Source organism: Haliotis rubra, unplaced genomic scaffold, assembly GCF_003918875.1.
Source record: "Haliotis rubra isolate DU_JTF1 unplaced genomic scaffold, ASM391887v1 Scf533, whole genome shotgun sequence".
NCBI classification, from domain to species: domain Eukaryota; kingdom Metazoa; phylum Mollusca; class Gastropoda; order Lepetellida; family Haliotidae; genus Haliotis; species Haliotis rubra.
Window position 1 is genome coordinate 460,017 of NW_025767228.1, and position 12,508 is coordinate 472,524.

The 12,508-nt window shown below is 38.0% G+C and overlaps 1 protein-coding gene and 1 long non-coding RNA gene across 2 annotated transcripts in view; both read right to left on the bottom strand.

Annotated features, from left to right (window-relative positions):
• Positions 1-442: 442 nt before the first annotated feature.
• LOC124253153 lies at positions 443-1,843 on the bottom strand. Its single transcript, XR_006892107.1, has 2 exons — positions 1,084-1,843; positions 443-988 (listed from the first exon to the last, which is right to left on the bottom strand). It is a non-coding gene; the product is annotated as an uncharacterized LOC124253153 (long non-coding RNA).
• Positions 1,844-3,113: 1,270 nt separating this feature from the next.
• Positions 3,114-12,508, bottom strand: part of LOC124253152 (calexcitin-2-like) — an 87,017-nt gene continuing 77,622 nt past the window's right edge. Inside the window, exons 5-6 of the mRNA XM_046686870.1 lie at positions 6,210-6,307; positions 3,114-3,815 (exon numbers count right to left, since the gene is read on the bottom strand). Coding sequence (XP_046542826.1) covers positions 3,702-3,815; positions 6,210-6,307 — 212 coding nt within the window. The 3' untranslated portion in view covers positions 3,114-3,701. The remainder of the gene's footprint in view (positions 3,816-6,209; positions 6,308-12,508) is intronic.

The following is a 12,508-nucleotide window of genomic DNA, read 5'->3' on the forward strand; positions in this document are numbered from 1 at the left end:
AAGTGTGATACTCGGATATTGCGGTTTTGTCGAGCTGTTATCACAGGTGGTGCACCAGGTCGCGGACGATCAGCAACACTTCCGGTAGCCCGAAAACGTTGTCTGAGTCGACTTACAGTGGATGGATGCACATTAAAGTGCCTGGCAATCATCACATCTGAAGCACCTTGGCTGACCATACCGATAACCTGATTCCTTTCGTCTTTCATGTGAGAGGAATGCTCCGGGACTCGAACTCGAAATGGGCCAGAATAACAGCCATGTTATCCCTACATCCTATGTATCGCAGGAAAAAATCTGCAATAGAACTTTTGTAAGTTTCAGGACAACAAATACCAATTGCGTTTTTAATGGCTTACAGTATGTTTTAGTAAATGATGCTACGTATTCCAGGTGCCAGGTGATCGCATCACTCGCTTTGTCAATACAATACCAATACAGATCGGGTTGAAAACAGTTTATTAAAGTAAACAATAACCAGATAACAACAAGACTGCCAAACAACAACAACGAGGTGCAAACTACAAACAAGCAACAAGCGTTAATATCAACACACACCTCCGACTTTTCAAATCTCCCTGCAACATCTCAATATCTTTAATAACAATGTTATCTCTATCTACAATAACAATTATATTTCAATAAATTATATATCAATTTTATCTCAATCTTCAATATTAATGTTACCTCGATTATCAGCTTAAATGTTGTTTGTATCCAAAATTAATGTTACCTCTGTCCTTAGCATCAATGTTGCCTATATATTTAATATCAATGTTACCTCTTCCTGAAATATCAATGTTACCTCTGTCTTCAATATCAATGTTACCTTTGTCTTCAATATCAATGTTACATTTGTCTTCAATATGAATGTTACCTTTATCAATGTTACCTTTGTCTTCAATATCAATGTTACCTTTGTCTTCAATATCAATGTAACCTTTGTCTTCAATATCAATGTTACCTTTGTCTTCAATATCAATGTTACCTCTTCCTTAAATATCATGTTACCTCTGTCTTCAATATCAATGTTACCTTTGTCTTCAATATCAATGTTACCTTTGTCTTTAATATCAATGTTACCTTTGTCTTCAATATCAATGTTACCTTTGTCTTTAATATCAATGTTACCTTTGTCTTCAATATCAATGTTACCTTTGTCTTCAGTATCTATGTTACCTGTGTCTTCAGTATCAATGTTACCTTTGTCTTCAATATAAATTCATTGCAACGATCACTCAATAACATTCTCAATTGTATTGTAGCATTTTGACTCGATTTTTCACCTGATAAAACACTGTTTTTATTTTTAGTTCATGAGTTCATCAGACAGGTCATCTTTAAGACCAATAATGTTTCTTTTCCAGCTTTTTGTCCGTTTTATTGCCTCAGTCATCTGAACCGACATGAACCTTCTTGTGAGTTAGAGTTTATTTTCATTTGTTTGTGCTGCGAAGTACGTATTTAGTTAAATCTCCACGAAACAGTTGACACAAGGACACCGTTTCCCTCTCACGTCCATCGAAATCTCTTTCAGCACACGATAGAGTCGTTTAATGTTATATTCAATTACATGTCGGTATCCCAGTCTTAGTTTAATACTTTAATACTGTTTGTTTCAATCTGGTACTCATATCCAATATTAGTCTAGACATTGACGTTATTGCCTCTTGTGAACGTGAGAGAGTATGTGATCGATTGCTATTAGATTTATCTACGTTGACTGAGTTATCAGACAAACATATTTGTGATGAAAGGGCTGAAGTCAAACTGGGCTCCGTCTCACAAAGTGATGGTAGCGCTACGACTAACGCAAATCTATGTTAAGGTATAGCACTGCACTGTGTGAAACACGTCGTCATATGAGCGAAATATTCTCAAGCACGACGTAAAACCCAATTTCACCTCAACTCACCTCACTTTGTGAAACGGTGGTATGGACTGCTAATTTAATATGATAGTAGCCCTCCTTTAACAATCCTCGGAGCCTATGTTCAAACCGCCCTGTCCTAACAAAAAAGCAAAACATCTTAATAACAACACGGACGTACAAATTATTATAAAGATTTGAGAAATCAGGTATAGTCTGACCAAATATCCATGAATAAAATAGCATACATACAAGTTTTCGAAAGAGATTTCAGCCGAGGACAAACGGTTGCCTTGGGGGAAATGATTCCATCTTAGCTTTCTACAATAATATTTGTAATTATTCAATCAGATGTATTCTTTAATCGAAACAGCAACTGAAGACGACGAAAGGGACCATAATCCTGAAGATTATATACTCATGCCAATAATGGTTGTCACCCCCCTCCGCACCCCAACCCCACACACACCTTACACTCCCACCACACACCCCCTCTCCAATTGAAAAAATTGAAGGGGGTGACAACCATTATTGGCATGAGTATATTTGTAATTATTCAATTAGATGTATTCTTTAATCGAAACAGCAACTGAAGACGACGAAAGGGACCATAATCCTGAAGATTATATATAATAGTGGCATTGGTTCAAGGCACAAGAATACTCAGATTCGCCTCAAGCTTATGGGACGATTTACGTAACGCTAGGATACATTATAACAGACAAATCAGAGGAAAATATCGTCATCTTGCATTGTAATATTTGTTTAAAGTATTTGAAAAAAATGCATTAAGCTAGGATTCGGTTTATTTATAAATAAATGGTACAACGCAACGGATGTATGGAAATAAAAAGTGAAACCCCCGGAATCCGGAACCTGTTTTGTCTGGACAGCCTCATTGGACGTTTGTTTCAAATATATATGCTTTAAATGAATTTTTATAAACATGAATCGTTAACCGGTAACAATGTTAAAGGTGACAATGTGAAAATGTTCAGTCCGGATTACAAAGGTTCCGATTTAAGAAGTACCACATATACACTAATTAAGATGGGTTTGTGAAATTGTATAGCTTTGCAAACCAAGAAAGTAATTTGAAATTAAGCATTCTTTTCAAACTCCTACTTATGTCATGAAAAGTTTAAACTCTTATTACTTAGTCCAAGGTGAAGGCCAACGATCTAAATGTGCATAAACGTTAAACCATTTGCAGATTTCCCTGATAATATTTTTCGAATCTTAACTGAATTTAGGGAATTTGGTTGTTTCAGCTGTTTCATAATATTATCCACTTTGACTACACTGCATAATTTTTTAATTAATTTTGGGGCGCAGTTGAGGGGTCGTCAATGACGTCTATAACGTCGTTTTTAATATATCATTGCAGTGTAGTGTAAATAATAATTCTTTGCCTTACGTTTCTAGTAGTTTTGCACCTTCCTAATACGAAAGCATCTAATGTGCGATACTATTGTCACTACCTTCTATCTTGAGTTATGCCAGCAAAATATTTCCTACAACAAGAAGTAACAAAAGGATTGTATAAAACGTGTGCTACACGTGCTATAGTCGTCTTAAGAATATAACATATAAAAGTTACAAAGTAGGAGTTAGAGCCAGGCCAATAGAATGCGCTTAACTCTTGTGCAGTTATGCGGGGTTTGTCGCTTTTCAATCGACCTTACATAATCTGTATTGATCCCAGCTGTGCTCCACCGTTGGCCTCAACCTAATACCAAACAGGGCCAAACAGTATCCCCGTTATCGAATGTGTCCGTCTTCCTGCTCATGCGCATGCACGAAAACATAACATCCGCTTCCGGAACTACATTCAAAATGGTGGACGACCGAACAGGTAATTTCCTCTGGCACTAATGTCGTCAGATACGAAGTACTCTCTCCATAAGTTCTCGAAATCCTCCCTGGAAATTCTTCCATCCGTCCCCTGCAAAACGAAACTTGAATTGATCTTATTTGCTTTGGCTGAGCAAATACGCATTCGTGTATACATTCCAAACAAGATGTAATGTTTTTGGTTTGTTTGTTAGTTTGTTTAACTCCACACTCAGCCATATTCTATCTCTATGGCGAAGGTCTGTAAATAATCGAGTCTGCATGTGACAATGCAGTGATCAACAGCATGAGCATCGGTCTACGCAACTGGGATGTGATCACATGTGTCAACCAAGTCAGCGAGACTGATCACCCGATCCCGTTAGTCGATTTTTACGACAAGCATGGGTTGCTGAAGACCAACCCTACCCTGGATCTTTGCGGTATTTAGGTAGTAATAAGAGTCGACAAAAATGGATCCGATGGACTGTGTTAATTACATGTCAGCGTGTCCCGACGGCTTAAGGTGATGGTCATAGGAGCAACCACTATTTTGAATTAATTACGGGACGCCGTGATATTGCTGGAATGTTCCTGACTGCTAAGCAACATTTGCGGTTGTCAGGGCCACCAGGAGACACACAATGAGCTATTATTTCCCTGTTGTTTTGTTTACAAACCCATTTTTTCAACTATCACAGCCCATGAAGACCCGGGTTAATATTGATCTTAGTAACACATGCTTGTCGTAGGAGTCGACAAACAATCAAATTGAACTGTCGCAGTCGACAATGTTTACTGTGTTTCCCAATGCCCTCATTACCCTTTGTAAAGTGTTTTATTGTAATAATACTTCTTTATATGCATTTAAATATCTTCCATTAATTATGTGCATTATGGTCAAGCATTTTGGTTGTTCAAAGACCAAAATATGGAAATCATCTAAACTCCGAAGGACTTGAAAGACATTTAGAAATTTTTGCGTTTTGTTTTGTTGGTTTTGTTTTCTATTCATTCCCATGGTAAAATAAGTTGATACATATAACAAGCTTCTATAGGATGGCTGAACATGGTCGAAGTTTGAGTTATGGGATGAAAGAAAACCAATTTTTCTCAACATTTCCCATGCCGTTTTTTTCTTTTAGAATTTTTTTTTTCTGGAAGAAAGATGAATTTTAAGGTTTTCAGATAGTTGGCATTTGTAAGTTGGACAAACATGAATACATGGCGCTTTTTACTTGATAAGAATTTCTTTGTGATCTTTCCACGACGTTTCAGAGCCAATCCTTGTTCCTTCATCGCCCTGAAACGTCGTGTAAAGCATAGAAGGAAGTTGTTATCTATGAAAACGTGTCATGTATTTTTCTAAACTCCAGGTATGAATTTCTTTGTTGTTATGGTTGTACGACAACAATGCGATAGCTGAAGAAGATTGATTGTTAAGTTACAATGCGCAAATCCATCTGTAAAATATGTGGAAATTGCGATTATTATTTCCATTTTGATGGATTAGTGTTCTCTGGAAATATATTCACTGTTTCCCCCTGAATATATAACTGTCACATGAGTTATTATATGGCTAAAGGTGATATCAACTATTATCATTCTAATTAGTAGATCAAAATGCCGTCGATATTTGTTCTCAGCTGCACGAGAAGAGACTTTGAGGCGTTAGAAATTTAACAGCCTCATAATTACCACACAATTTAACCATTTACTTCGGGGTGAACATATGCATTTGTTCATCAAGGTTTCTTGTGTAAACAGACACCACGTGATAGTGAGTGAGTGAGTGAGAGGGTGAGTGTGGTTTTACAGCGCGTTTAGCAATATTCCAGCAATATCACGACAGGGGACACCAGGAATGGGCTTGACACATTGCACCCATGTGGGAATCGAACCCGTGTCTTCGGCGTGACGAGCGAACGCTTTAACCACTAGGTTCCCCACCGCCCTAGACACCACTTGCAGTATGAGGGGAGAGTAGACACGTTGCCCCCATGACACCCATCTGTCTTGTGCAACCCGGGTCTTCGGGGTAATAAACCAACGCTTTAACCACCAGGCTACCCCACGGCCCCAGACACCCACATGCACTACTGTGGAACAGTAGAAACGTTGCCCAACACGACCACCGCCGCCATATAGCTGAAAATAATATTGCTCATTGCGGCGTAAAACTAAACTCACTCACTCACCCTGAACCGTACTTAATGTTCTGTAACAATATTCATTCCCCATCTTACCAAGCAGTAATCAATATTCCAACAGCAAAAAAATAACTATAAAGAATAAAAGCCTAGCAATAATTGAACAAATTTGGTTGATTTTTCGTAAACAAAGAAAAAACGTTTTGTCATCTTCTTCAACTCTTTGATCGCGAAAAAACATGAATAGGAAATAAAGAGAGACAATCAAACATTTCGTAATCCTTTACAGTCCTATAATCACCCCACGGAAGGGTTGGGGCATTAAGCGATGCTATCGTAACTAGTATGTCTCTCACGTCGGCTAGATGATCAAACGCAGACTCGCACTCTTCTTTGTCGATGCCGAAGGACGTATAGATTGTGGTGTACTCCTTCTTGTCGATGTAGTTGTCGCCTGTGGAGAGGAAAGACCAATGATCAAAAAGTCAGAAGTGTAATCCAACAGAACCAAAAAAATATTTGGATAATTGAGGTGTTGATCCTCGTGGTCCTGCAACAATAATTCATTTCATTCTGAAAAAAATGACCTTTTGAAATAACTGGCTCAGGTCCTGTTGGAAATGCATTAGTGTTTGTTACATGTATGTTTTCCCGAATATACATCGACATCCATAAAACCATTCATGTAAACATATATGAAATATACAATTATATATAAGTACGTTTTGAAATATATTGATTTTTTAGTTGAACATGTTTACTGAGGAAACAAGTTTTGTAAACAAGATATTTACACATTTTGATTAGGAATGTAAGTACCCGAATTACAAGCCATTACACTGAAATTAGACATATATTTCTTTTTACCTGAAATGATGGGCTATTTGGCTGAATTTAACATCAGTATGGATAGTGTTTCAACCTGACACCCTAATAAGCAGGCCGGCCCAACAAAGCCGATTATTGTTTTATTCCCTGAATGGTCAGAGCCAGGCAGGATTACAAGTACCATCTTTAAAATCTTATCGTTTGAGGCGACCTTTTGCAATGGAAGACTTAACGTCACGTTCCAGAACTTAACGTCAAGTTTCAGAACTTAACGTCACTTTTCAGAACTTAACCCCCTGGAAGCCGAGTTTTTCTTCAGGCGCGCATTTTCATAAGGTTTGAAAAGTGAGCGTTGTGCGAGAATTGAAGCTCGCGTGGTCATGGATCTACGTACGGCTATAAAATTACACAGAAATGTAGAACGTTAAATTTCCTATCCGTTGGTATAAATATAAGTGCAACTACCTCGGCGGTTTGAGAAATAGACCTGCTAAATGTTGTCCAAATTTTTGTTATGCGTTAAATAACAGTAAATTTATCCGCTTTTTATCGCGAACCGATAAAAGCACTGTGCTACGATTTTTTAAATTTGTCATCTTTACTGAAAGTGTGAGCGAAGAAAATACAGGCTGATATCTGAACGACATAAGTGTATATGAATTGGGTATATGTGCTTATGCATAACGTTATACGATCAACATTAAAAATGACTCGCAATAAATGTCAAAAATGAATTTTCTTGTATGACGTCAAACGATGTCATAACTCGGTTATGCGTAGAACTAGGTCAATGTTACTCATATCAGTTGGAGAGAATTTGTTGTGGATACTGACGCTATATTTTTTGTATCTTTTGGTCACGGTGAACCAAACTATTCCAATTCAAAGTTCCCCAATGTGAGCGGATACGCTTTGGTAGTTTCACAATTTATAAGAAAAGATGACAACATACTACAAGTGAAATCACGTAATAGCGATTTGGATGGCCCTATCTGATATATAAGTTAGTTCGTAGATTCCCATATTCTCCTGTTTGCGTAGATGAATTTTGACTAATTTTGCATCGTTATTACCAGAGTACTAGCCATATCTTCAAATGTAATGAAATTGCTGAAAATAATACAACATTTTAGTTGACGTCATTGCTTGTTTTATGCATTTTGTGACGTCGGAAAAAGACGACATTGGTATGCTGATTAGTATATCTCACCTGGACCCGGTTGTATCAAACTTTAATGAAGCATTAACGTGCCATTAAACGTTCATTAACTAATGTATCATTAAATTCTGTTGTACTAACGTTTTAATGATGCTCTGTTGTCATTAGTGCGTCATTAACTTAATGAAGGTCCTGGGGTATCATTAGAGCGTCATTAAACTTCCTGGAAAAGTGAACATTGCGCCAGAATTTCGTTTGCGCCGCACTGAATCTACCTACAGCTATAAAATTACACAGAAATGTAGAGTATTAAATGTCGTATCTCATGGTATAAACTCAGTTTGAAAAGTAGACATTGCTAAATGTTACGCCTAATTTTGTTTTGCGTTAAAAACAATAAATTTCTCTGCTTTTTATCGTGCACTGATAAAAGTACTGTGCTACTATATTTTCAATTTGGGATCTTTACGGAAAGTGTGAGCGAACAAGATTCTGCCTGATACCTGAATGACATAGGTATGTATTTAATTAGTTTGTGTGCTTATGTATAACGTTATACACTCAATCTTAAAAGTGACTCGCAATATGTGTTGAAAATGGATTTTCCCTATGACGTCAAATGGCTACATAAAGGTCACACGCTTTTAAAGATAAGGGGGCCTCACTCCGGTATGCTTAATACTAAGTCATTGTAACTCAGATCACTTAGCGAGAATTTGCTGTGAATAAGGACACAATATCTTCGTGATGTTTTGTTCACAGAATTTATCGAAAACAATGATACTCAAAACATTTGTGACAAACGCGCACCTAGCCAATGATTATACGCCATTGTTTTGTCTATAACACAACATAAACAAATTAAATGAACAAGACATATCCTTTAAAAACGTGTGCATATATACATTTCATGAAATAAATAAATCATTTTAATTTATTAAGTCAGTTTACTTAGTTTAAAATACTAAATGTTGATAATGAAATTAGTTTCATGAAACCATATGTGAACGATACGCAAAGTATACATTAAGAATGCAAGTGTAATCCGCAGGACAGTGTGATTGTGTTTACTCTTATTCAACCGACCTTCATCTCAAAGAAATTGCCACATATGTCCAACAATGTTGATGTATGACATCACTACCGATGACAGATTTCTCATGAAATGGCGGCTTCGTGGATATGAGTGCCCACGATTTTGCGAGGGAACCTTTGTCCATAAATGTAAGATGTAAGTAATCGGAAACATTCTGACTATCTGCGTATGGTTGTTTGTTTTTATTGTTTTCATTGAAAATGTCAGAAATGCCGATAATTGCCTATGTCGTTCTCCATGATTTTGCGTCTCACATGGCGTCACGCTGCACAGAACTTTCGTATGAATATATCAAATTTCAGTATTGTATCTGTTTTAAGTTTTCTAGTTCTTGCTACGATACTCTTTGCGTGCATTTTCTAAAAATACTGAGCTCATGCATGCTACGAGTAGACAAACTGATGTCTAAAAAAATGAGAAAATGCTGCACAGTATAAAATCTGATTTTTGCTTTGTTTATATTTCTAGCAAGCGGTGTGTAATGAGCACAACGTCCCGTTTTCACACCCAATATGTTTCGCTTTTTCTTAGACACTTGGTTTTAGTGACAAAGACCATTTGGAATTTGATTCTAAAATGTATGAGGAAGTCAGCGATGCATTTGTCACAACTGAATATGAAATATACATGATGTAATAGGCGTCCTATGACTGGCCTTAGCGAAACTTGATTTTGTAAACACTATCCAATATGGCGTCAAGCTCACTTCGGCGATCGTGTTCGTGTATTTTCCAAAACATCCCAACTGATTCTAGGTTTATCGGCGACTCTTCAGAATTATTTAGACGTGTTTCTTCACAGCAGTCGAAATGTTTGTTTTTTGTTCCGAGGGGTTTAGCCCTAAAGATGCCATTTTGACAGACGACTGAGAGTAACACTTACATGTTTACAGCACGGAATTGTGGGAAAAGATTAGGGGAATCCCCGGATTTAATGAAAATATTTACATTAGGACGTCATTAGATAATGATACGCTAATAAGTGTTTGATACAACCGTGTTTAATGTTGCCATTAACTAATGATGCATTAAGGATTTAATGTATCATTAGGGTTTAATGTTGACATTAGTTAATGTAGCAATGATACAACCGGATCCTGAATATATCAACATTCGTAGCATAGTGCTTTTATCGGTGCGCGATAAAAAGCGGATAAATTTACTGTTTTTTAACGTATAACAAACTTTGGACAACATTCAGCAAGGTCTATTTCTCAAACCGAGGAAGACTCTGCACTAAGGGATAGGAAATATAATATTCTACATTTCTGTGTAATTGTATAGCCGTACGTAGATCCAGGACCACGCGACCGCAATTCTCGCACAACTTTCACTTTTCAAACCGTATCAAAATGTGCGCCTGAAAAAACCCTCGGCATCCATCGCTTTGGAACATGTTTGTTGTAAATGCTTTCTTTTAGGCGTGTATAGGCCGATCTATTATCGACCGACTTGTCACAGGGGACGCTTTGTTGACAGCACAGAGGAATCATCTGACGGCGCATCTGTAAATAGAATTACTCCCCTACACGCGAAACAGGTACGTGAAAGTTTTTTCACCTCTTCGCTTCAGAGAATACGCCATTATACTCCCAACATCCCAAAGAGGTGGCAAAAGAGACATTAAGTCGAACTGTAGTTTGGGTTCACTGTCAGAGCGTAATGAAGCTATCTGTCAAATAGACTTGTCCGTAATCGTGGAACAACTTCCGATGCCAGGGTAAGCATCCTGTCGACCTGAGAGGCGGTTTTTGCAGTGCCGTTGGTTTATGGACAGGAGTCACCGGCAGATGAAACAGTTAATTGTATGAGTGAATGAGTTTAGTTTTACGCCGCACTCAGCAATATTTCAGCTTCGTAGCGGCGGTCTGTAAATAATCGAGTCTGGACCAGACAATCCAGTGATCGACAGCATGAGCATCGATCTCATATCGCTGGAATTTTGCTGAGCGTGGCGTTTAACAACCAACCAACCAATCACAACATTGAATTAAAACAGATATTTGGGGATAAGTTTTGAAACAAAATCACGCGTGTATGCAATTTTCCAACTTTCCAACAGTAAGGCTTTAGTTTTTCGCCGCTTTTAGCAATATTCCAGCAATATCACGGCGGGGAACACCAGAAATGGGCTTCGCACATTGTACCCAAGTGAGGAATCGAACCCGGTTCTTCGGGGTGACGGCGAGCGCTTTAACCACTAGGCCACTCCACCGCCCCGCACTTTCCAAGAAAAATCTGGTAATTTCATAGCGTGGGTCACGTTCCTGCAGTTATGTTTTAATACCGTGCCTGACAGGACAACGTTCTGTCTCCCCGTTTCTGACTGACCTCTCCGCCATCATACCATTTACAACGTTGTCTGTGGAAATTAATGTTGACGTCATTAGCTTGGAATGTCAGGGTTGTTTTAGAACCTAAAGCATTTGATAAAAGGGTTTGATCGATAGATACAAAGTTAATGTCGAAAAAAGCCTCTTATAGCTCTCGCTGCCGTCCCAGCCTGTCACAAGCAGTAATGAAAAAATGAGGTCATCAGACAGCGGTTCAGAATAAATTGGAAGCATTCCGTATTTCACCCTTTTGCGACATACTTTTAATTTGCCTTTTTTTCTCTAATTTTGTCATCATCTTGGTCGTCGTGGAAATGAGTTTTATTAACATTAAAAAAGTTAGAGATTCTTAACGTCATTGATTTGTTGGTGATCTCATGTATTGTATTCGTATCATGATATTATAATGATTATGTCAGCAAAATTTTGAAACTGATAAGGCCGCTTTAAATATATTAGGATCATTTCTTAAGTTAAATTCAACGTCACAGTTCGTTCGGCCATATCGTGACAAGAAGATTTACACATTTAAACTATTCAAAACTTGTCGTTGAAGAAAAGTAAATTAAACCATATTATCACAGGTTTCATTTCATTGGAACTAGTCTGGGAGAATATGAAAAAGAAACTTTATTTTAAAATAAATTTAATAAAACGGGCCAAAGGTCGCCAGCAATCACAACGAGGCCGCCGTACCAGTGAGTGAGTGAGTTTAGTTTTACGCCGTGCTCAGCAATATTCCAGCTATATGGCGGCGGTCTGTACATAATCGAGTCTGGACCAGACACCCCAGTGATCAACAGCATGAACATTAATCTGCGCAATCGGGAACCGATGACATGTGTCAACCAAGTCAGCGAGCCTGACCACCTGATCCCGTTAGTCGCCTCTTACGACAAGCAAAGTCGCCTTTTGTGGCAAGCATGGGTTGCTGAAGACCTATTCTACTCCTGGACCTTCACGGGTCCCGCCGTGCCAGGAAACGCATGGACGTTCTACCTGCAGAGATACTGACGACTGTTAAACATTTGAGCTATCAATTAACGTCTCATTTACAACAATAGTGGGAGTATAACGCCGCGAATGACATTGTATTACGAAACCTTAAGCTTCTCAGCGGGTTAAGACCAAACACACAACTTAACCCACGTTGAGTGTACACCAGAAACAATATAACTTAATTTCTAACAAAAAACTTATATACATAAATATACCAATCAGTTCATTTTCTTTTAAACAT